The sequence below is a fragment of the Marmota flaviventris genome, chromosome 9 (assembly GCF_047511675.1).
Source record: "Marmota flaviventris isolate mMarFla1 chromosome 9, mMarFla1.hap1, whole genome shotgun sequence".
Taxonomy (NCBI): Eukaryota; Metazoa; Chordata; class Mammalia; order Rodentia; family Sciuridae; genus Marmota; species Marmota flaviventris.
In genome coordinates, this window is record NC_092506.1 from 62,720,809 (window position 1) to 62,746,885 (window position 26,077).

At 42.2% G+C, this 26,077-nt stretch overlaps 1 protein-coding gene and 1 long non-coding RNA gene across 5 annotated transcripts in view; one reads left to right on the forward strand and one right to left on the reverse strand.

The window, feature by feature from the left end:
- LOC139706889 (uncharacterized) overlaps nt 1–26,077 on the forward strand; it is a 54,741-nt gene that overhangs the window by 22,690 nt on the left and 5,974 nt on the right. The window lies entirely within an intron of this gene.
- On the reverse strand, nt 14,158–25,155 carry Kcne3 (potassium voltage-gated channel subfamily E regulatory subunit 3). Of its 4 annotated transcripts, none has more exons than XM_071616483.1 (4): nt 25,045–25,155; nt 19,497–19,646; nt 16,838–16,907; nt 14,158–16,113 (listed from the first exon to the last, which is right to left on the reverse strand). In XM_071616483.1, the coding sequence occupies exons 3-4, from the start codon at nt 16,842–16,844 to the stop codon at nt 15,785–15,787; spliced, it is 336 nt and encodes a 111-aa protein (XP_071472584.1). In that variant the 5' UTR covers nt 16,845–16,907; nt 19,497–19,646; nt 25,045–25,155; the 3' UTR covers nt 14,158–15,784. The 4 variants fall into 4 exon arrangements, with proteins under 4 accessions (XP_071472584.1, XP_071472583.1, XP_027798544.1 ...); XM_071616482.1 differs by having other exon boundaries at nt 14,158–16,134; XM_027942743.2 differs by lacking the exon at nt 19,497–19,646.

Sequence of the window (26,077 nt, forward strand, 5' to 3'; positions counted from 1 at the left end):
GCCAGTCCACAAAACTGTGAGAAGAAATAATTGTTGTTCTGAGCTGCTATATTATAAAGAGGTTTGTTATTAGATAACTGAAATGGACAGGTTTTGATGTTAGGTCTTCCTTGTTGCAAAGATCGTATTCTTTCCAAAATACATACTACTACTTGGTCACCTATGACATAGCAATACTTGATAAGGTAATCTATAACTCTCCTTTAAATTGTTTTAAAAATTACAGTATTAGATCTATAGAATTGGTAAAACCCAAGGTATGTTTGGAAAACAGTAGGCTCGTCTAATTAAGGTAGAAAGTTGTTGTAGAAGAAATAGAGGAAGGAAGAGTCTTATAGCACAGTGATTCAGAGTAAGAGCCGGGTTTGTGTCCTAGCTCAACTGCTCAACAGCTTTATGACTTCTAGCGTCATAGAATTTCTCTGTGTTTTGGTATTGCCATCTGTTAAAAAGTAATAAAAATAGAACCTGCCTCAAAGGCTTGTTGCAAATGAGGTAACATAAGTAAAAAACTTAGAGCAGGAGCTGACTCATAGTGAGCACTCAAGTCATGGTCATCAAGCAGATGGGCAGCCCAGCCTGCCATCAAGGTGAGGGGGACATCCCAAAGGCAGAATTTTATTCTGATAATGTGTTTGCTTTTGACAGTAGCACAGACCTTCTAAAGATTTAAGTGTCTGCTCAATTTTTGTGGATGGACTACTGAATTTTTTTCATCTTTTTGTCAAAGGTAGGAAAGGCTTATATTATAATGATGGCTAGTATAAGTCCCATTAGGGTAATAAATCCTTAATATCTGTATTGTATGTTCACCTATAAAACATTTCAAATCTTTTTGTCATTTGATTTCTAGTGTGCAAATAATTAGGAACATGAAGTCAGAGTTCTAGTCACTGATTCAACAAATAGTTTTGCAGCATTTATCATTGGCATCAGGTTCTTTTCTGGGTCAGGAGGAAAATAATGGAAAGGTAAACAGAAATTGTCTCTGTTGTCACAGATTTTACAGAAGAGCAGAGAAGAGAGATGAAGTCAGCAGGTGATTACTATACAGCATGGAGACCTTTTTGTTAGAGTAAGCATGGGGTGTTACCAGATCTTCCAGGAAGTATTCCTGACTCAGGGTGGGGAGAGAAACCAAATACAATGTATTTCACCTCTTGAAATGATGTGATCTAAATGGATACTCAAGAGATAAGTAGGAGTTGGCCAGGATTGTTTCTGAAATTTTATAAGACTAGCTCGCTTAAATAGTGAGCTCATGCAGAGGAGCAGTGAAGACAATGCCACATTATTGAGGTCAACATCTGGTACTGGAATTTCATTCCTGACAGCTGAGAATAAGACAAAGTCTAGTTGATCATAACCCAAAGGTGAATAATATAGTGAAAGTGACCAGAGAAGGCATCTCACGAGGTTTTCTTAGAGAGAAAAGAATGGGGAAAAGTGAGATTAAGAGTAGTTCATTTCTCAGGTCATAAACAGGCAGAAAAACAAAGGGAAGCATAATGGGAAAGTCAAGTTTCAGATAACCTAGAATCTGATCTTGGTTTAGCCATAAACTCCTTTTTTATTATGTGATGTTGGATAAGGAATTTTCCTTCTTTGAGACTCCGGTTTCTCCATCTATAAACTATGTGGGTTGAAGGAGACAAGAACTGAACGCTCATCACAGAAGTCAGCCAAGCTATATTGAGTAGCTTAGTGCTGCAGTTCAGCAACACTGACACTCCAGCCACAGCCTGGCCAGAGCATAAAGGAATGTAGGACCTGATACTGAGCCAATGAAGTCACTAAGTAACAATTCTAGAAAGGAAACTAACTTTTGTAATTCATGGCTCACTTCTGTGCTTACTGAAGGTTTGCAGAGGAAAGCACACTGTGATTTTATTTAGTTACCTGTCTCCCTCCTGATCTTGGCACCCTCCTGCTTTCCTCTTTCTATTACAGAACTCAGAGAAGGTATATGGAGAAATGATCTTAGAGGAGCAGGGCCCAAAATAAAGAAAACTGATTGCAAATGGTGACACTTCAGATCTCAGTGGGAGAATGATCTTTAGAATACTGTGGTGGACATCAATCATTTTGTCTGCCTAGTACCCATTCTTTCTTCTTGGAACAGTATCCCCCTTTTTTTCCAACACTGATTCCCCCACTCCAATCTAGTAGTTCTGGTAAAGATTGAAAATCATTAGCACAAGGGTAGATGTGTCACTTCAAGCCAGGGTGAGGAGAGATTTTGCCAATTTTAAATAAGGATAGGGGCTCAGTTCCTCTCAGATGGCAAAACAGTGAGATGGAGCCAGAAGCTATTAGTAGCCGTGTCCTTTGCTGTGAGGAGGAAACTGGTCTGTACTCAGTAGGCTGACACCCAGAGAAAAGAGGAAGGTGACATAGCATAGGAGGGTGAGAAGAAGAGGAGAATGAGAATACAGTCTGCTGGGCATAGTGGTACCTGCCTGTAATCCCAGCTACTGGGGAGGCTGAGACAGAGGATCACATATTCAAGACTAGCCTTGGCAATTTAGTAAGATCCTGCCTCAAAACAAAAAAATATATATAAAGGGCTGAAATGTAACTCAGTGATAAAGCACCCCTGGTTCAATCCCGAGTACCAAAAATAAAGAAAAGAATACAGTCTACTTTGTGGCATTATTATATCTATTTCCAGCGCTTCTTATGTGAAGCAATAAATTTGTCCTTTGACATTTTGGGCTTTCTGTCCCTAGCATTCAGCTCTTTCCCTGACCTCAACTCTCAGGTCATAAACATGCAAAAAAACAAAGGGAAGTTTAATGGGAAAATCAAGTGTCAGATAACCTGGAATCTGATCTTGGGTTAGCTGTGAGCTCCCTTTTATTATGTGATGTTAGATAAGAAATTTTCCCTCTCTGAGACTCTGGTTTCTCCATCTATAAGCTATGTGGGTTACACCATTTGAAAGAAGACAAATTTTCTGCTGGAGGTGACTACATATGGTTCAGCTTCCCTGGGGCAGCCCCTTACTTCTCATGTGTTCAGTATTTTTGTGGTTTACCAGGTGATACTTCTGGTGTGTGTGTGTGTGTGTGTGTGTGTGTGTGTGGTAGTGGGAGTTGAACCCAGGGATGCTTTACCACTGTGCAACATACCCAGCCCTTTTTATTTTTTCTTTTGAGACAGGAACTTACTAAGTTGCATAGGGCCTTGCTAAATTGCTGAGGCTGGCGTTGAACTTGTTATCCTCCTGCCTCAAAATCCGAATTCACTCCGAATTACAGGCATGCACCATCGCATCCAGCTAGATTAAGATCTTGAGCCCAGGATATAGCTAGTACTATTTGCTAGAAATGCCAAGCTCTCTGTCCACTTGGGCAAGAGCCTTAAAGTGATTCAGAATATGTTGTTCATTCAGTCAACAAACATCATTGAGCCTGTGCTAGGACAAAGTGCCATTCTAGGACCCAAGTATAGGACTAACTAGGACATGGTCTCTGTCCTCACAAAGATGATAATCTAGCATAATATATATCCCAGAAAACAGGAAATTAAGATAAAGTATGGTAGATGGAATGGTGGAAGGAGTTTTAAGTAGCTATGAGAAGCACTAAACTTGTTTTGATAAGAGTTAGGGAAGGTGATAAATTGAAATGCATTCTGCTGTCATGTACAAATAAATAGAACAAATAAAAATTAAAAAAAAAAAAAAAAGAGTTAGGGAAGGACTGTCAGCAGGGCTAGTGCCAGTCCCTATAGTAACTTTCTGTGAAACAGAAAGAGAAGAACAAAAAGGAGAAATAAGCATCCTTTCCTCAAAACTCTTGATGCCAAATGACAGAAATTTTTCTTAAACTTTTGTAAGTCTGTATTCACTATGCTGTGTTCAGCACACCCTAGGTGTATGCAGCCAGCACAGCTGTGTGTGGCACTCTGCTTCCCGGAGGAAATTACATTTAGGCTGAGATCGAAGGGCCAGAGTACATTAGCAGGCTGCCTACCTGAAGGCCTCAGGCCTGTCCCAGAACGGGGTCAGCTGCCAAATGTGCCATTATTTATTGAGGCAGTATGGCCCTCCTGTGGCTGCTCTGGTGTCCTCTCTGAAGCCACAATTCCTTCTCCTTCTTTTCAGTCTGGTCTTCCATGGAACCCTGAGCACTCTGTCCCTGCAGGTCATTCAATCTCCCCAGATCTGTTTGTCTATCGGGGACTAGGTTAAGAGTTTGTGTTTCTGGACTGTGGCCTGCAGTGGTGCTTAATTCAAAAAGGAAGTAACCCCAAGAGAAAACCTGATCCTCTCTGGGAGGCCTAGCCTGGAAGGTTAAGTATCAGAAGGCCTGAGGATTGCATAGCCTTTTCATGATTGGCTGCTAATTATGTTATTCCCTGGACTGCAGTTTTTTGTTTCCTTCTTTTTCTTTCTCTCTTTCTTTCTTTTTTTGTTTCTTTTTCTTTCTTTCATCTGTGGCATTTTCTTAGCTCAATAGGAGAAACTAATAAGGGTATATGCGCCCCTGTTATTTATAGAATCCTAAAATATTAGGCCTGGGGAAAAAACCCTTTCAGCATTCTTATCTAAGTGGAAATGAAAGCAAATGCAGATTTAAAGGAGTGTAGAAATTGTTTGTTTTTATAAGAAAAAAAAAAACTGGAAGAGAGCTCAGTACAGTTTCATGTTTTCTTTAGTTACATTGAGGGTTCATGTGTTGCTGAAATATATATATGAATCACAGATCTTTTAGAACCAGCTGACAGGTGGGACAACTTTCCTTCTCCAACCATCTGCACCTCTGTGTAAAGATAGAACAGGGCTGGGGCTGTAGCTCAGTGGTAGAGCGCTTGCCTGGCATGCGTGAAGCACTGGGTTCAATCCTTGGCACCACATAAAAATAAACAAATAAAATACAGCATTCTGTTCATCTACAACTACAAAAAAAATTTTTTTTTTAAAGATAGAACAGGGTCATATTTCAATGCCCTGGTATCTCAATCATGAAATTAGCTCCACCTTAAGATGTTACTGGTCCCCATTACCAGACTCCACACCCATGGTAATGCTTGTTAGGTTAGGGTAGGAGGTGAGGATATTATGTTGTGATATGATGATATATTATTTCTGGGTTCATGGGGAATTCTTTCCATCCCGTTCCTCTTTCTTGCTTCTCTGTAGGCTCTTCCAAGATTATCTTAAAGAAGCTGTTAGAATTCTAGACTATTCAAATGGAAGAACTTTCAAGAGTATCTGGCTTAGCTCTGCAGACTATAGCCAAGGAGCACAGGCCCAAAGGGGCATTGAGTGACAAAGGTCAGCCAAGGTGTAGAGGCAGAGATTAGACATCATAGCCAGTGCTCTACTACTGACGCTTTCTTTTGTGCCAGGTGATTAAATTGGAATGAATTTTTTGTACGGTTCTAAATAGCCTTCTGTCTTACTTCTTCTAGCTACAAATTGCTCTTTTCTAGTTCCTTCCTCTTCCCTCCATTCTCAAATTTTGAATCTTGTCCAGTAGCCACAACAGGTGTTGGGCCTGCATCTCAGCAAATCCTGAATCTTGGCTGGCAGGGTCCTGGGGGTGGAGCATGCCCTTGCACTACCAAACTGGCTGCCAGATCAGTTTCAAGGTCTTTTTGGCAATCTCCAAGGCCAATTCTACTAAAAGGCTCCTATGTCCTTGGAGCATTCAGTGAATGGCATGAAAACTAAAATCTGCTCTGAGCTCCCCAAAGGTAAGGGATATTTTATTGCAAACTTACTTTGAGCTCCCTAAGGATTATTTTCTTTCATATTGACCTGGTGTTAATATACAACGGAGGTTATTAAAACATGCGTATTGTTGACAATAATGGTCATAACAACTCATCTAATTGCCTGAAATCTTCCCATACTAGCCCTTTTTTAGCTCTTTATGCCACTGGAAAGGGAAGGGCTGCTGCAGTGCCTAATACAATATCTTTTCTACACGTATTAAATATTTGTAATAAATATTATTACAATTGAGATAACTTTTATCAAAACAGGTTTAGTGTTCAATAGACCTCAGTTTGAGTTTAAATAATGTCCACATAGGCTAGCCTTAGCAACTGGCAAGGCCCTAAGCAACTTAGCGGGACCCTTCCTCAAAATAAAAATAAAAAGGGCTGGGAGTATGGCTCAGTGGTTAAGCACCCCTAGGTCCATTCTCTAGAACTATCCCCCCAAATTATGTCCATTTTTGTAATTCAGACTGTGGGCATGTGCATCCATGGGGCAGCCCTAGGGGGTGTGCTGCTCAGATCTCCTAAGGAACCTGCTGGGAGGAGTATAGTCAGCTGCCGGCATCTAGGTGCACCTTCCAGGATTTATTGCAGTGTTTACCCTCACCCACCTCACTCCATTACAGTCTCCCTGGTACTAAAGCTAGCTCATATCTGCCCAACACAGAGCTCCTCAAACAGACAATCTCAGCTTCCCATCGACCTAGCTGAGACTTTCTCAAAGCCCCATCAAAGTCTGAGACTCCCTCTACTTGATCCTTCCCTCTGTTTTTAAACTGGTATTAGACCTGCATCACAATCTGAGGCTCTCCCACCTACACCAGATGCCTCACACCTTTATGCTTTCACAGGTGTTTCCCCCAATAAATTTCTTGCACTTCTTACTCCATCTTGATCTGTTTCCCTGTGGATCCATACAGGCACTCCAACCCAGTAGGCCCGAATCACAAAAAGTCTGTTTTTCCTGAGGGCTTTAGGTCTCTCCTAGGAGAGAACTCATTCTAAAGAAAGTGAAAAGTTAAGCAATGTGAGTTCAGTAACAGAATCTTCAAAAGCAAGGAGGAGCAGATCCAAATTCAACATTGGGTTTAGCATGCAATTTTGTTTCTTGGGTTCATGGCAGCCCCACATTGCCATTGGCCCTACGGCAAGCCCACCAGCAGTTTATATTTAGTAATTTGTGGAAATAAAATGGGGGTGAGGGAGAAATCAGAAATATATATAAGAATCACTTTACTAAAAACTATGAGTCAAAAGGGCACATGTAATACCTATTAAAGGCCCAAGTGACATACAGCGTGATGGGTGGACAGGTGATCTTCTCCCCTCTGTAAGTTCTATATAATGGATTCCACATACTGAGAACTCTAAGAATCCATGCCACCTGGCATCTCATCAATATAGCATGTGAGATTCACCCTTTAAGCCTCTCAGATATTAAGAGGAGCATTTCTCAAGGAGCTAGGGGCCTTTGTTAACAGGTGGAGGCAAGAGGTCACAAAACTATCTAAAAATTCTAATCACAGACCATCAGAGATGAAAAGAACCATAGAGATCATCTAGTCAGCTGGTTTCCAAACTAAGTCCCGTAGAGATTTTCAAGGGCTTGCTACAGATTAAATCTAAAAGTGTGGTAGTTTAAAGAAAGGAGAGATTAGGGCTGGGGATGTAGCTCAGTGGTGTAGCAGTTGCCTGGCATATTTGAGGCCCTGGGCTCAATCCCCAGCACCAAAATAAAAAAATAAAAAGAGGCATGAGGTTAATTTGATTCAAGAGAGTATTGAATAAAAGTAAAGGGACAGGGGCTGGGGCTGTAGCTCAGTGGTAGAATGCTTGCCCTGTGGTAGAGTGAGGCCCTGGGTTCAATCCTCAGCACCATATAAAGATAAATAAATAAAATAAAGGTATTAAGTCCATCTACAACTATAAAAAAATAGAAATTAAAAAAAGTAAAGGGATAAGCAGGTGAATTTATCAGTGTAGGTCAAATGGCTAATAAGTTGTGGAGCTGAGAATTCTGATTTTCCTGTTTCTCATGTGACTTTAAATGGGACATTAGCTTTTAATTTTGTAATGTGAAGACTATGAGAAAATTACCCAAAATGGAAAGAATTTTGGGGTCGTGGTGTATGTTTTGTCTTTGTATTCTCAGTCCTGGGAGAGAGGCATATTGGATCTGCCTTTTGGATGCAACTGGGTGACTCTAAACAAGTATGCTTTTCCTGGAATCTGGTTTTCATTACTTGTGTATCCTCAGGCTCAAAAGGACAGGGATGCCGGCAGAAAGGCCTAATGGAAGGAATATGTGTGCTTCTAATTTGAAATAAGAACAACCACACCCCACAGATCTAAACCCACGGAAACTTCCACTGCCCTAAAGCAGTATATAGAGCAGCATTTCTGAAAGAGTTTTAAGAGATATTTAATGTGTTCCTGAAAGAGGTTTTCATATCAGATATTTTTGTTCCATATTATATTCCTTCTTGGAGATTCATGTTGCAGAGAGAAATGTCTGAAAAACTCTGCAAAAGATGTCTATTTAACCTTAAACCAATGTTTTACAAATTTTCTTGTTGATGGAAAATTTTATTCATGGGATATCTATAATCACCACACAAAACCCACTTGGGAAATGCTGGGAACAAAGAAGGTCTGGGTTGCAGTCCTGGCTTTGCCACTGACTTGCATTTTTACTCTTCTTTGAGCTTCAGTTTCCTCATCTGCATAAAGAGAGGATTAGAATCAATGATCTAGAGAGGAAAAAAAAGACAACAATTTATTGCACACCTCATCTGTGCCACCCTGATCATGCAATCAGGGCTTTGTGCTTAAAAGAGCCTTGCACTTTGTTTAATACTCTGCTGTCACCATCTGGAAATTCTTTATCATTTTTAACAAGGGGCCCCATATTTTTGTTTTGGATTGGCCCTGAAAATTATGTAGCTGGTCCTGTGTACCATTATCTCAGTCTAATGATAATGTATGTGTATTATTATTTATGACATGCAGACAGGCTAGTTGAAAACCAAAAAGGCTAATTAAATTGCTTAATGTCACAGAGGGAGTGAATAACAGAGGAAAGATTCCAGTCTAGTCTATCTGGTCTTTGTTCTTCTCACTAGACCAGCTGCCAGTACACACAGTTTATTATTCTAAGATTCTTTTGTTCTTTAAACTTCTACAAAATAATTATAGTAATCCCATTCACTGTTTGAGTGCATGTCTGGCTAAATGAATTGGTGAGTGATAAACTAGATGTCAGGGAATGGCTCTAGGAGTTAGATAGGGAGTTCAACAAACCAGGTTCTGCCATTTACTAACCAAAGTGACCTTGGGCAGCCCACTTCTTTGAGTCTCAGTCTACTTCACAGGTATGTTGTGAGGATTAAACAAAATAGTACACTACCTAATGCATGGTAATCTCTTAATAGATTATTATTATTCTTTCATTTACCTGGGTAGACTAGATTTGCTATTGTGATATTAAAGCTCCAAATATTGTAACTCAGTTGAGTTGTTTAATAACAAGTATAGAAACATTTATTTATTTAGGAAAAAAAAGCTGGACACTGCAATGTACACCTATAATTTGAGTTACTTGAGAGTCTGAGATGGGAGGATCACTTGAACCTAGGAGTTCAAGACCAGCCTGGGCAACACATTGAGGCCCTGTTTCGAAATTTTTATTAACCATTTTTAATAATTATTTTATTTGTCTATTTTTATGCAGTGCTAAGGATTGAACCCAGTACCTCACACATGCTAGGCAAGTGCTCTGCCACTGAATTACAGCATCAGCCCTAAAGGAAATTTTAAATAAATAAAAACTTAAAAATGAAATTATATTTTAGCTGGATGTGGTAACGCATGCCTGTAATCCCAGCAACTCAGTAGAGTGAGGCAGGAGGATGGTAAATCCAAGGCCAACCTCAGCAATTTAGTAAAGCCCTAAGCAACTTATTGAGACCCTGTCTCAACATAAAAAACAAAAACAAAAAGGGCTGTGGATGTGGCTCAGTGGTAAAAGCCCTCTGGGTTCAATCATCACTACTAAAAAAAAAAAAATTAAATTAAATTTTGCTTCACTTCCAACCTACCAGGTTGGTGAGATATGCAATTTCAGATCTTTTGTAGGGATGCAAAATTCCAGATCTTACCAAATCTAGAAAATCTGGGAAACTGTCTTCAGTCCATTGTAGTTGTAGTGAAGACACTGATTTTTCAAGCAGGTATGGACCAGTAAAAAGTCCCTAGTGCAGTTTTTCAAGGTATGCATCTATACCTTCCATTGCAAACCTGGCCACCATGAACTTCTGTATGGCTCCCAAACCATGGTTTGGTATCCATTCCCCAAGTATCCTGGAATGATCACTGCCAGGGATAGTGGGAGGGCACTGGGAGAGGGTCAAGCACTGGTACCCAACACCCCTTTGCCCTTCCAGTTTTATAGAATCTGGCTCTGCTCCTTTTGATCCCCAGAGCTTTCCTGCGCCCAGGCATTACAATTACAACTCTGTCCCTTCAGAAATGTATACATTGGAAACAGTGACCTTCAAGTGTTTCCTGCCAGAAAGTATCCAACCTATAAAGGACTAAATGTTCTTTTAAATAGGGTACAGAATAATATTTCCTTTAAGTCTCTTTACTAAGTACACATCAGAAAATTAATTAATTCACTTCATTATACAATGTGCTTGGACTTTTCAGGCTTCCATGACCCTTTCTATATCTTAGATCTAAGCGTGTATGTCTTTTTTTTTTTTTTAATTTTTTAATTGTAGTCGGACACAATACCTTTATTTATTTATTTATTTATTTTTATGTGGTGCTGAGGATCGAACCCAGGGCCCCGCACATGCTAGGTAAGTACTCTACCACTGAGCCACAGCCCCAGCCCCAAAGCCTGGATGTCTTATCTTTGCTGCAAATTGGGAAAGTAGAAGGGGTGGGGCAAGTGCCAGGACTTAACAGATTATTTTGCCAATTCTTTCCATTCCTATATGAACCCTCCCAACCAACTGTTTGGAATTCTACATTTCATATCTTCAGAACCCCTTGAAAATAATGAGGGTAGAGGGTAGCCGGAAAAAAACAGGCTTTGGAAACCTTGATTTGGGAGAGTAAGTGTAGTATATGTAATGGTACAGAGGGATCAGTGTTAAAGGTATTATAAGAACCTAGGACAGGGCTAGGGATGTGGCTCAAATGGTAACGTGTTTGCCTGGCATGCACGGGGCGCTGGGTCCGATCCTCAGCACCACATAAAAATAAAATAAAGATGTTGTGTCCACCAAAAACTGAAAAAATTCTCTCTCTCTCTCTCTCTCTCTCTCTCTCTCTCTCTCTCTCTCTCTCTTAAAAAAAGAACCTAGGACACTAGTGTCCCTGGAATATGTAAAGCAGAAGGGAATAATGGGCCATCAGTTTTTTTCCCTTTCATAGACAATTATGCTGGGAGTCAAGGGTAAAGTTCTATGCTGTGAAGTAGAAGCAGAGCTGCAGAGCTGTAGTGCTGGGCCCTCTAGAGGCTAGTTCTTTTTATTCAATGAACATAACTGGCTGTTTCTGCACTGCTGGTCTCATCATTGCCTTTTTTCCTTTTTGGTTTGCTAGACAGACTCCATCTACATTCTGTCATCCCATTCCTCTAGTTTTCGTTTGGAACAGGCTCAGTATTAGGGCACAGTTCTAGAAGGAGATATTGATTCCCTTTGGAAACAGATTAAGGTAGAGAAAATTTCATGCAGGTTTTCTTGGGTGAGTGTTCTAAGGAAATTAGGAAACAGGAGTGGGCAAAAGAAGGAGCTAACTCACAATGTGGTTGCAACTGATGACTCAGCTGATCCTATTCTGGAGCTGAGATGATCCCTCAGAATTGACCCAAGTTGAGGTAGTAGAGCAAGACCTTTGTATCCCTCTGTGTTGGTTGTGAGAGGCTCCTAGAGGGGTTGTAACCTTAGTAAGACAGTTCCCTATGGCTCAGGGGAATTGCAGTAAGGGATGCAGTTGTTCATCAAATTAGTTTCTCTTCCCTTTTCATTAATTTCTGACTCCTTTATTCCCAGGACCTCATTCTCTGTCAGTTTAACCACTGCCACAGATGGGGTCTCTGATTTCATCCAGGAAGATTATGTTCTTGACTTCTTCATGGCACTTGAAAGAGTACAAGAGTACAATATTGGCTGAAAACCATGCTTTGTCTATTCCTCCTATGGTAAGATAATACCAATATCTTGATATTACTATTCTAATGAGAGGAGAGACCAGACTCCATGGTGCCATAAAAAAAAATGATAAAAAGTCACATTCTCAAGACAGGATTAGTTATTTATAGGACTCCCATCCTCACCCCTCTAAAAGCATGAGCTCATCAGAGTAGTAGCACTTTTCCCTTCTTGGAAGAGTTGTAAATGTTGTGATCTTACTAGTCCTGGGGAGAAAGGGATGAGTGTGTGGTAAGGACCATTCTGGCTGTCTGCCAAAATCCATTCTTTCTTCCATAGGAGTAGACATTTGGCTGGAACATGACTACCCAGATAGTCACCTCATTCACTAGTTCCATGCCATTTGTGGCCTATGTCCTTGTGAATGGATCTGAGCAGAAGAAATGAATGCAGATTTTGTCTGCCCTGGACTTCTTTGTCTCTCCTCACTAGCTAGAAATGCTTTGACCAGATTGACTTGGACATTACATGTTGAAGATGGCAGCACTTATTCTAGGCAGTAATTATTTAATTGAGTAGAGCAGAGTCGTCTTCCTACTTTTTTTTGCCTCCCTTCTCTACAGAATTGCCCTCTGCTGAAGGGAACCTCCTTGCAACCTTCCTCCAGTCCCTCCACCTCCACAAGATGGCTCACAACAATGACTGATACAGTTTCCTTTGCTTCAAAGATGTATACATTCTGCCAAGTGGTTTATGTCCCAACCATATGTCACAGTGCCCCTATGGATCAGACTAAGATTAGACATAAACTGAAACACTTTGTTTGGCTCTTTTCCTTTCCTAACTACTTCACTCTCTCACTTGCAGGTTTTTCCTCATCACTGAATGCCTGTCTCAGGTTCTGCTTATAGGGAACCCAGCATCAGGCCACATGTTAATACTCTGCTCTATTTTCCCAAATCATGTTTTTATTAATTTCTGGAGAATTTCAGATCCACTCTGGGCTGTGAGCATCACAGGATCTAAATTAGCTCATGTGTGTGTACTAAGGAACTAGATAAAAAAAAAGTGGGTTCTTTTGAAGTAATTGTAAGAAATACCTGCAATGTAGGGTCATTCTGAGGTAAATGCTTACTTAGTCCAGTGCCTGACATGTAGTACATTCTCTTGGAAGTTTGAGAGCGGGGATTTCTTTTTCTTTTCTTTTTTTGTTTTTGTTTTTGTTTTTGTTTACTTGTGTATCCCAAGTACATCCAGGTGAGTACTTTCACATAGTGTGCACTCAGTAAGTAATGTGTTGAATGAATGATTATTTAAGTTTTGCTTTGAGGGTTCAAGGTGATGTGCTGGCATTTGACCAGCAGAGGGCAGAACCTATGCAAAGATCTGATGGGCTGAGGGAGATGATTGGAACAGAGCTTTCAGACAGGCTGGCACAGATATAAGGGAGGGCTGAGAGAGCAATGCCTACATCATAGCACATTAGAAAGTTTAAATATAACCCTTTAAAATACTAGAATTTTATTTAATCCAACTCTCAGTAATGTAATACACTCATCATCTACTTTGTGAATTCAGATAGATAATTAATTCTAAGGCCCTGAGAGCTCCCTAGATTTGCCATATTATCTGTAGCTCTTCTTTTGAACTTAGAAGCTACCCCAGACCTCTCATAAATCCCCTTTTGTGCTTATGCTAATTTACATTGGGCTTCTAAAATATGCAAGCAAAAGCATTTGAGTTATTTTATTATTAAGCTCTGTGAGTGTGAAAAGTGTGTGAGGGAGAACCTCTCCTACCAATGGGGACTCTGAAGTCTTAGAGGAGCCATCCCAGGCCTGCTTGCTGCTCTGTCTCTCCAGGAAGCTATTTCTCACACTTTTCTCTACAAGCTTGCTTTGCCTTATTCCCTTCATTCCCTTTGCTCACTTAGATCTGTCCTATCTTTCAAAGCCCAGTCAATGACTCTTTTAGAGCTACTCAATCTCATTTCTCAAAACCCTTACAGCACTCTCCCTTGGCCATTCATTCTTACACTCTATTGTTCTCCATATTTTATTTGGGAGTTTGAGCTGGGCAGTCTCTAAAGCCCTATAAGCTGTATATTTCAGAATCTGTTCTTTCCATAGGGCACATCTCCTTAAGTCTCCACTTTCTCCCTCAAGAAGAAATAAAGGAAGGCTTGAACACAAAAGGGGCTCAACACAGATTTGCAGGTAGTTCACCAACTGCTTGTGGGAGAGAATGCATCCTTAAGCTTCCATTCAAGAAACACAAAGGCATTTATTTTTATTTTTTCAAAGTAGAAGTAGCTCCTCTCCCACTTGTTACATAAGTAACATACTTATGGTCAAATAAGTCAAGTATTATATATTCAATTATAAAGTAGAAAGGGAAAAATCATACATAATCCTATTCCTCAGAGATCAAAATAGTCTTTCAGAGTTTTGCTATACACAAATATGTATGTTTCAGTGGGGCCTGCTGGGTACCACATAGAGATCCCTTAAATTGAAATCAGACAGACAGAATGGTGGGCAGCTCCAGTCAGGGATTCAGGGCAAATAGCTTTTAAATAATTCACTCACCATATTGTACAAATTAGATTGAACTACATGAAATTACTGATATTTGGCAATTTTTGTCCTATAAAAACACAGCGATTTTACATGGTTCAACTGAATGCATATGAAGCCTAGGACAGAACTCATGGGTTCCTTGGAGACTTTCGAGTTTAATTATTACATAGTGCTGAAGAAGAAAAAGGACCAGAGAGAAAAGGAACTAGAGAGAAAAATGACCAGCCTAAGGTCATTTACCATATTAGTGGCAGAAACAGGGCTAGTTCTCCTATTGAACCACACTCTGAATCTGTTAATATGATAATCTCATAGGTGTGATAATAATGTTCTAGAAGAGCATTCCAACTTAGTATCAGAAGATATGTCACAGAATGTAATCAAAGCAGAAGAGGCTGCTTTAGATGTAGTGAAGGTCCCATGACTGGAGATATGGTGGTACATTTTTGTAATCTTTACTAAAGTAAGGTACTTCTGAATTTTCCTTTCTTCTCTCTTTTTATTGCACCAGGTAATGACCTCTAGAGTGTTTTACCACTGAGCCAGGGGCCACACCCACATCCCTAATCCTTTTTTATTTTTTATTGTGAGACAGGCTCTTATAAAGTTGTTTAGGGCCTCGCTGATTCGTTTTCTTAAAGAGAATCCCCAGAATTGTATAGGCTTCAGGCTTGGGTCCACTCCAGTGTGACACAGAGTTTTGAAGTGCTAGGCAAGGAGACCAGAGCTCTGTGGTTCCCAGTCATGGTACCTCTCTGGCCCAAATGGGCAGCATGGCACTTTGCCTGCTTTTTGTGCAGGGTAGAAAAGGTAAAACCACTGTGTGTGTTTTAAAAACCACCCAGAAATGTGAACTAACATAAATAAGTAAATTTACTCAGACTTCCTGTCCACGATATGGGATAATCATTACTGCATCTCATGGTTGTTGAAGAGAACACATTAAAAAATGTCTCCAGAGCATCTTCCTGTTCATTTCCCTTTGCTACAACTTCTCCTTCTTTACAACCCCATCCCCCAAGTACTCCTGCCACTTGACCAATCATTGGTCATTATCTTTTTTGTACTGTTCTGTGTTTGATCATGGGCTCACACTGTTATATAAAGTCTGTCTTTGCCTGGAAAAAGTTTTATCCACAAGGCCCAGGCCTGGTAGCCCCTCCTCTCACACCCCATTGACGACCTCCCTTAGCCCTGTTTCTTGTTGACTTTATAGACAGTGAAGGCTGATGTGGTCCATAGCTGAGTTCTGGAGGTTCCAGAAGACAATCCTCAAGTGTCTTAATATCTACCATCCCCAGCCCCTTTGTGTCAGATCATAGACACACGATTCTTGATGTATACATGATAGGGGTCACTACGCTTGTCCACTTTGCGAGAACGGGTGTATCCCAGGATGAGGCTGCCCACAGTAACAGCAAACAGGAACATGACAAAGAGAATATACATGTAGGAGTTGTCATCACGGCCAGGGAGGTTGAGCCGCCGCTCCTCAGTCTGGTTATCTGACCCTGGTCCTGGTCCTGGCCGGCAAAGCAAGTTGCTGTGAAGAGTAGCATTTAAGGCCTTCAGCACAGCATGCAGGCTCTCATACCACGTCTCAGTCCCATTGGTAGTCTCCATAGCAACAGAAATTGAGGCTGGGGGAGAATCAGAGGATGCTATGATGGTGAGAGAAAAGAGGGAGAGGATGGCTTCTATTACCTTCAGCTTGAGTGACTTCCCCACTTTTCAGATCTCAGCTAGAATCCTAACATTACAGTGTACTCTCACTATTTGCTTACTTGTCTGTCTTCTCCACTACATCACAAGCTCAATAAATGCAGGAACTATATCTGTTTATCTACTGATATAGGTAGTGACAGTACTTGTGACAGTACTTCATAGTGCTCCAGTAAATACCTGTAGAATAAAACCTTCCTGGACCATTGTAACCCACATTAATTTCACTTGTTTCTTTTATCCCCTTATGTCACTGAGCTTTAGGCTAGAAGGGCCCTAGAATTATTTAATATAGCTCCTTCCATTTTATGCACAGGGAAACTAAAGCCCACAACAAATAAGTAGCTTGTCCATGATCACAGAGACTGAGAGGTATGGCCGAGATAAAGTCTCACTCTTGCAAGACCAACTTAGAGTTCCTTCAGGTCCCATCCCAGCTCTCCATGGGACCATGTGGAACCATTAGAAGATAGGCATCAGACTCTCCTTCAGAACAGTTCTTTTTATATAATGCATAGATGCCATTTAAAGATACTTAGATGGCTTAGATTTCACCTATTTGGAACCAAAGACTGGCTCATGGGACCTCTCAAGAATTCTTGGTGCGGGCTGGGGATGTGGCTCAAGCGGTAGCGCGCTCACCTGGCATGCGTGCGGCCTGTGTTCGATCCTCAGCACCACATACAAACAAAGATGTTGTGTCCGCCAAGAACTAAAAAAAATAAATAAATATTAAAATTTAAAAAAAAAAGAATCCTTGGTGCCAAATACTAGGTATTCCTAGCTCTTTGGGGAAATTGTTTTGGAAAAGATGGGACTGGAAGAGCAGAAAGAAGGTTAATGATCCCTTCAGGCACTGGAGAAAAGGAGAACAGATCCAGCTGTGAAGGGAGTAAAATGTTCAGTCTGGTTTGGGGTTTACCTGCAGCACCTCAACTATCCTGCCTCCTAAAACAAAGGCATTACATACCTAGTTTACATTAGGTGATAATAAATTTTCCCTTTCCTTCTTCTCAAAAATCCTTAGTCTATTACAAAAAAAAAAAAAAAAAAAAAAAAAAAATCCTAAGACAACTTTGCATCCTGTCTCTAAACAAAAAACAAACAAACAAAAAAACATGCCATTCCCATTAACTAGGTTTCACACTTACTTCCATCAGGAAGCCTTCATCCAGGGCTCCCACCCCTCAACCATATTCCATAAGTTTACCAGCTCAGCTTTCCCTTCCCCCACCATTTACATATAAGGCAATTTGCGGCTGTACTCTTTTTTTCTTTCTTCCTTTCTTTTTTTCAGTGTAATTAGACACAATACCTTAATTTTATGTATTTATTTTTATGTGGTGCTGATGATTAAACCCAGTGCTTCACACGTGCTAGGTGAGTGCTCTACTGCTGAGCCACAACCCCAGCCAGTGGCTGTACTCTTGTTTTTCATAAGCATATCAGGCCACATGGTCCTATTTAGCAGGACTATATCTCCCCCCAAGTCTAGGAGACTACCCTGAGACTCATTTGGTGTTCTTTTTTACCAGGGGACTGGATGGGTATTCTCCTCTCAGCAGTTTCCTGTAAATATGTCTACTCTTAGGACTTTATAGCTCAAACACCCATAATTCACTCACTAGTTCCAAAGCCATCCTTCATGTAGGTAGAGCTATCAATAAACCAAATAATGATAATTAACTGCAAGGTCTCCCTCCCAGAAAATATGATAAATATTGATGAGTGGTTCTTTGAATGCATAAGTTGGGAGGAAGAATCAGTCTCGGACCCTCTGCCATCTAGTACTTGTGTTGTCTTATCTGGATGGAGGAGGGGGAAAAGATCAAGGGCTCACTCAGTTAAGATCTAGGAGACATAGATTCTCACCTAGTACTCTTGACAGGCAAGAAATCTGTGTCTTTGCTTGCATGTGCCAATGGCATGGAGGAGCATCACAATGAAATGAATGACTCAATGAATCACTTAGCAAGTCATCCTTTTTCTAGGCCAGGTCCTATGCTGGGACCTCAGGGAGACTTGAACCTAGTCCCTGCACTCAGAGGCTCATCTCCAGTTTTAAATGATTGGGGTCAAACCAGGAGCTACTGAGGCTTAAAAGAAGTAGTGAATTTTGATCAGGGCTCAGAGAACATTCACAGTGTGGGAAGCATTTCAACTGGACTTTGAAAGATTTTTAGGAGGTAGAGAAGACAAGAGAAGGAAAGGGTTGAACAAAGTACATTAATGAGAAAGTGCATAAAATGTTTAGATGCATGGAAAGTAACATGATGAGGTTAGAGCATAAAGTCATGGAGGGCAAAACAGGATGTGGGACAGGAGAAACCGACAGGAGCCAGACCATGAAGGACTGTGAGTGACATGCTACAGAGTTGGACTTTATCCTGTAGTAGGATTGTAAGAAGAAAAGATGAAGAAGAAAGAAAAAAAAGCAATCGTAGGAGAGACCTCAATCTAGAAAACTCACTAAATGGCAGGCAAACTCACATTTTATCCTTTGAAAGAAGATAAAATGATCAGATCTATACTGAGAAAAGATGCTCTGGTTGCTATGTGGACTGGAAGGGACAAGAATTGAGGCAGGAGGTCTAGTGATAAGGGTGTTGAAATTGTTTAGGGGTAAGATGCTGAGTCCTGGGTGAGGGCAGAAGGGATGACTGGGCTGGGGCAGGAACAGATGTGGAGATGTGACAGTTGTCTGGAGGATGGAAGGGCTAAATGTGGGTTGAAGGAGGAAGAGACCTCAGACAAGTTTACAGGTAGACAATAGACAGCATTTGTGTCTAGAGGAGCACACTTTAAGGGAAGTATTCCCAGTTTGGCCTTCAGTCTTCTTATCTATCAAAATAGACCATCATTGGGAGTTGTTATAGAATGGACACAGAATGTTAGTTTTGCAAGATGGAAAAGTTCTAGAGATCTATAGCACAATGATATGAAAATAGTTAACATTATCCAATACTTAAATGGTTAAGATGGCAAATTTTGTATTATGTGTTTTTTTTACCATAGTTAAAACAATCAAAAAAGATTATCACCCCTGCCCTGGCTTCCCTAAAGGCTTGCTATAAGCATATATTTTTATTATGTTGAATATAACTCAATTTTTTTAGAAACAAATACATATATATATTTTTTTAAATAAAAGCAGTACATATATGAAGGTAAACTCTCTCTATTCCTGGTCATCCAGGGCTCCTTTCCAGGGCAGACACTACTGTTAATTTTCTTAGGTATCCTTGGAAAGGGGCTTTAAATGACGGCTAGAGGGAGGGTAACCTCAATCTAGAAAACTCACCAAACGGCAGGCAAACTCTCTGACTCTGAGATGGCTTCAGGAATCTCCTTGTGGATACCTTAAGGCTCCTTAATTGCTCAGTCTCTTCAGGATGTCTCTGGACATGTCTGGGGTCTCAGTATTGACTTTAGGCACTAGAAGGGGCCAGAGCTGGAAAATGGGAAGGAAGAAGAAACCAGACACATAGAACAAACTTCAGAACCAGGGTGGATCACTCAAGGCCAGTTCCTGAGGGTTGTGCAATAGTCTTTCTGTGGGCTCAGACCCCCTTCTAGTTCTCCTCCCCTTCCTGCAGCAGCTGGGTCAGGCCTGCCTAGGGCTGTACTTACAGGAACTATGCAGTGGCCAAGAGGCACCAGATTGCTGTCTCCCAGCTCCAGACTCACAATGTCTTAACTGCATGACTTCATGAAAAGCCCCAGTTTAATATATGGACTCCTGCTGTGGGATCAGCTAATGGTGCAGCTTAAAACATCCTCCTACCCAAGAGACTTTTAGAATCCCAAGGGAGTGATGCAAGTGGTAGAATAGTAGTTATGTAATAACAAATGATGTGCTACTGATCAAATCTATCTAGACAGACAGGGTCCAAATACATTCAATTGTCTCACAATTAACACTATTTGTGCACACTTTTCTTGGGAAAATTAAAGCAGAATATTATGAAGCATTGGAACCAGACACTCCCCAGATACTGACGGACGTTTTATTTTTATGAAGAAGAGGCTGGAAGGGCCTTCAAAGTCCATCTAGTCTAAGTGTCCTCATTTCATGAGAGAAATGCCTTGGCTCAGCTGCTACTTGTGTGACTTTGGGCATATGACTTCCTTTTTTTTTTCCCTCTCAGCTTCTATCGGCCTCTGTAAAATGAAGGGATCTGATCAGCTCTAACATCCTGTGACAGTACAGATCACAAACCAGGCTGTGAGATCTTGGGAGACTGGTTAGACTGGTGGGAGAGGCACTTTGATGGTTTTTTAGAGCCCCTCAATTCCCAAGATAGAGAAGACTGCAGATGTTTTCCTCAGGTTAAGATACTACTGAGGGTTGTAGCTGTGGCTCAGTGGTAGAGTGCTTGCCTAGCATGTGTGAGGCATGGGGTTTGATTCTCAGCACCACATATAGATAAAATAAAGGTCCACTGGCAACTCAAAAAAATATTTTTTAAAAAAAGTCACTCCTGAGCCCTGGGACCAACTTACACCTAATATTCATTCCAATCTAGATAAGCTAAGAACCAAATCAATTGACTTGTTCATTTTCCCTCTTAGCAGCCCACCTGCTGATAAGTGGTCTAGCATGGGGAGGAGACATACTGTGTGCAAAGTGGTGAATGGTACAGTGTGGAGGACAGGGTGGGCTCTGAGGTGGGGTTCACTGAAAGGTGTGAAGATTCATCATCAGGCTCTCCTGCTAGGGTTTCTGTGGATAGACTCAGGTATTTGTGGTTCTGATGGGAGGAGCAAAGAGGCCATAGGCCATGGATTTGGATGGGGATGAGGGCCTGGGTACAAGGGCATCCTGTTTCAGTCAGGAGAGGCAGAGAACTAATGAAGGGACAGGTTGGTTCTCTATGACCTGCCTTTGATTTCAGGTTGGGTATTGGCAGTCAGCAACACTGGGCATTTTGCTTCTCTTTCCTGTGCTCTTTGGCTTCCCTCTCTAAGAGAGCATCAATGGATCACCAAGCTCCCAAGATGGACCAGTTTAGAAGAAAGATTTTTAAAAGTTCCTGAGCAAGCTGAAAGGTATTTTAAAGACCATCTCCAGTCTAAATTCTAGGCCCAAGTCTCCATTTCTGTGGTTGGGGAGACTGATGCTCAGAAAGGGGAAGTAACTAGTCCAAAATGAAATGGCCAGTGAGTGGCAGAACTTGGATGAGAACCCAGGTCTTTGTTGGGCTGTTTTTCTACTTCAGATGACAGTGTTCCCTTGCATCTTAGCTGGATATTACACCAAACACTGCCTCCTCAAGGCATGGGGCATCCTCCCCTATTCTATTATCACTACCTTTTCCTATACTACATATTCTTGCCAATCTTAGTCAAGGATCCAGTAAGGGGGGAGTTGGTAGGTTTTGAAAGACAGCTAGCCTTCCTCTGTGGTCTCATTTCCCATGGCTGCTCTGCCCTAGACCTACTCCTGACTCCCAAGCACTCTCTGTCTACACTGTGCTCTGCTATTTCCATCACATAAACAAGTCCTCTGTAAAAGTATTTGACTTGAGGGCTAGGGATGTGGCTCAAGCCATAGCGCGCTTGCCTGGCATGCGCGGGGTGCTGGGTTCGATCCCCAGCACCACATAAAAATAAAATAAAGATGTTGTGTCCACTGAAACTGAAAAATATTAAAAAATTCTCCCTCTCTCTCTCTTTAAAAAAAAAAAGTATTTGACTTGAACTCACCAGCCTCTAATTTGGGGTTTGGGGTACAAGTGTGATATGAAGGATAAACTTAGTGACATTTTCTTTCAGGTTTCTCTGGGGAAAAGTGAAACTCCACCATTGGTTCCTTTAGTTCCCCATTGCTTTGTTTCAACTACTCTTTCTGGATGAGTGTCTTAAGGCCCTGGAGTTGAGGTAAAGAGAGGCAGATAGAAAAAGTGACATAAAGCAAATAGGAGATCCAAAGATAACTCCTGAGGTGTACAGTGTTGCCACTGTCATTTTGATGGTCTTGTCACTGCTGTAGACTGGAAAGCCTGCGGAGCCGGAGAAGAGTTTAAGGGTGGACCTTAACATCTAGTTGGGAAGAGACACAGGAATGGAATCTGAGCTGGAAGGGATTTTAATGACTAGGTTGTAAGTATGCACCCTCTTTCAACCATCCATACCTCGAGGAATCACTTGCTCAAGGTCTTACGCCTGGTAGAGGCAGGGATGGGACCAAAAATCAGATATTCCTACTCTCCTTCCACAGATATTTCCACCATAAGTTCCCTGCTTCCTATAAAGTAGGGTCTAAACTCTTCTGATTATCATTCAAACTTCTTTGGATAAGACACCGACACGGGCTCCATCACCCTACAGTTTTCCCAGTGCCTTGTACCCATTCTCTAAGCATTCCTTGCACTCGCACACCTCCTGCCTTTGATTATGCTGTTTTCTTAGCAGGAATTTCCTTCCACTCAGCAAACGCCTACTCATCATCCTTCAGGATCCAGCTTCAATGTCAACTCTTTAGATCCTTCCCTGAGACACCTCCTTCCCTACTCCCTAGACAGTTATTCTCTCCCTCTTATCTATTCCCAAATTGCTTTGCACAAAGCTCTATTAGAGCACTGTGCTGTAATGAAACTGTGTGTGTGTGTGTGTGTGTGTGCAGGTGCTGTGAGGTGTTGAGGGCCAGAATTTCTGCCTCATACATAACTTTATTCCCCACGCCTGAGGACACAGCTGGCACTCAGGAATAAATGAATCAATACCTCCTCTATGCAGGCATCCCTCCTCCAGGACACACAGCCACGCACACACTCACACTCTCTCTCTGTATCATGTAAACAGCTTATAATACTTTTTTTAAAAAGAGAACCAACATCAAGGACTGGCAAAAACAGATTGTTCATTTAGTCTGGGAAAGAGAAGGTTCAAAGAAAAGAAGCCGCCTTTATCAGGTGGGGCTAATTAGGGGAGGAGGAATTCTGAGAGTCCTTTGGAAGTTCAGACACTTCCTGCACCTGAACCCCATTTAATCCAAATGGCAAACATTCTTGGGCCCCAAACACAAGCAGTGGTTTTGCAGTCTTCTTCCCTGTATACCTACGAAGGGTGTGGCTCTACACACCCACTACAAAGCACACACACTTAATCCAGGTCTCATTCTTGGCTTCTGATCTTTCCTTTCAAGGGTGCCTTTCAGATTCCAATCTTGGCTCCATGTTTAGTTTTGTGACCTTGAGGACCACATTTATTTCCTTTGAACCACATCTATAAAATGGGAATAATTATCCCTGCCCTGCTTACCACACATGAAAACTGAAGGAGACAACAGATAGGAAAGTGTTTTAGAAACTGTAAACATAGGAGAATATTACTGGGCAGCCTGGTCACACTGTTTGTCTCCAACTCTCCCCCTCCCCCATATTAGTTAGACCAGCCATCTCGATGCCACCTCTCCCCACTCTGGCTCTTTTACCCTCAGAATCAGCCGGGGGCTCTTATTACTCTTCAGGATTTTCAGAAATGCTTACCTCCTTCAGACCCATCCTTGTTTCCCACCCTCTCTGATCATTCTTGTAGTCCCTGACCATTTGAGGGCACCATTCTGTAAGTCCTGGAAATCAATAGACCTGGGTTTCTGCCTCCATTTTCCAACACATCTAGCCATGTGTTAAGAACCTTCTCCCCTCAGCCTTGTTTTCCTCCTTAGTAAGATGGGTTTTCTTGTCTTCCTCTTAGAAGGAATTTGGAGCACCCACACATTAAGTTTATGAGTAGGAATATACTTTGAGAAGAGTGAAGTGAGAAGGATGGAGAATGTGTTGTTGGTTTTCATCCCCAGGAGTCAAGAAAATCTGAAAGCAGTTTCCGTGCCTCTAGCATGTTACCTCCTCCATTTGGAACTGGCAAAGTGGCCGGATGCCAGGAGATAATGAGTTTCTACCCTTACAATATCCCTTTGTAGGAGATTGTGGAGAGAGCCCTGGAGTAGGAGTGAAGAAACTTGGTTCTAATTCTCTTTGGATCCAGGTGTGACCGTAAGTTAATCATGTTGCCCAGGGGAGTTGAGAGGGGGATTAAGAGAAGATACTCTCAGTGGGCTCTCATGCTAGGGCTGAGCTTTAATACTTACTTACTAGATAAGAGATTCCAGGTCCAGGCCCCCCTTCCCCTCATGTCCCTTGGGTACTAGGCAATAGGAGCACAAGACCCATTTTACTGGTGGTGAACCAGGATAAGAAAGCACAAGGCACAGAGCAGGCAACACAACCTGCTCACTGAAACCCAGATCTCTGGACCATCAGACTAATCCTTAAGGTTACTAGCAGCAGAAGAAGCCTCTGGGAGTCCCCATGCTTTCCCAGGTACTGGGTTGGTCAGGGTAAGACACACAACCAAGTAGAGAATGAGTAAGTCAACTCTGCAAAGCCAGCAGTTCTGGCCAAGGGGGAAACACTGACCGCTGGAATGGAGTTCCTCGTGTACAGGAGCTGCGGACCAGGTATTTGCTTGCATTCCTATAGGCATGGAGGAGCTTTTATGCCACCCTCTGGGGGGCCTGGGAGCATGGGTGCAAGTCCACCCCTCCGCCCCACCCCTCCCCCCCACACACACACACTCCTCCCTCCCTCTCTCTTTCACACACACACACGCGCGCGCGCTGGCTTAGCATTAGTATGCAAGGTGTCCAGCTCCTCATGCCGCGAATATCTGCTCTCTGCCCCGGGAGGATCTGCTTGGTACTTAAGCTGCAACCCTTGCTGGGTCCGCACTCTCAAGGAGAACGTGTTTTGGCCCAAGGAAGAGAGGCCCAAAGATCTCGCTTTTTTTTTTTTTTTTTAAATCTCCAGCTGCAGCTCAGCTTTCCCAGCCCTGAGAGTGCGCCTTACCTGTCTCTGGCAAAGACCCAAGGGCGCACGTTGGATGAGGCGCCCTCCGCTCTTGGTGAGAGTTCTGCCCCCTCCAGGTGCGCTCCGACAGCCCCCAGCACTGTCCTGCGCCCTCGGGGCTCTGCGCTCCAACCCGCGCTCAGCTCCCTTTTCCCTTCCCCAGGGTGTCTCCTCCCCTGACCCCGCCCGATCTTAGCACACCCACTTTTCCCGGGGCTGGCTTCAAGCGCCTCCGCCCAGCTCCTTAGCCTCACCCTGCTGTGGGATCGGACCTTCTGTCCCCGTACCGTTTCCTGGACCTGAGACCGAATTCCGTGTCTGTATTGTGATAGGCAAGTTACTGCTCCTTGCTGAACCTTGGCTTCCTGTCTGTGAAGTGGGTATGGTTCCTGCATATGTTCTTCACAGTCTTATGGTAGGATCAAACGAGTTCTCAGGAATACAAAATATGAAAACTGGAGGGTCACTGAGAAAACACCTGATTGTAACACAAATCCTTTTTTCCAGACAGGATACAGACCCCCAAATTGGGAAGTGGACTTGCTCATGCTCATCAAGCAAGTCAGTGGCAGAATTCAGACTCAGAATCCACTACATCCCTCTCCCTAGCCCCAGCAGGTTTCTCCTGCAGCCAAAGTTTCAGTAGGTCCCTCAAGCCTGACCAGCTTGTGTTTGGCACATCAACCTGTCTCTGTCCCAGAACACTCTTCATTTTCCAGCCATCAGGTCCTCATTCAAATGTTATTGGTGACATTGCAGTCTCCAAAAAAAGCAGCAGTCAGGGACAGTCAGAAATGAAGGCCAGAAAGCTAACAGAGGGGGAATGGACAGAAACAAGGAACAACCTTTCAGGGACTCTGTAGGGAGCCTATCTAAATCCTCAATACCAGACCAAGGCCTTGCAATAATTAGTAACAAACTCAGCCTTTGCAAAGATCTGCTCTAGGATATCTGCAGTTCACAGAATCTCAAGATACAGTATCTAAGAAATGCTATCATTTAAAAAAGACCTACCACATGGTGGACATTTTGT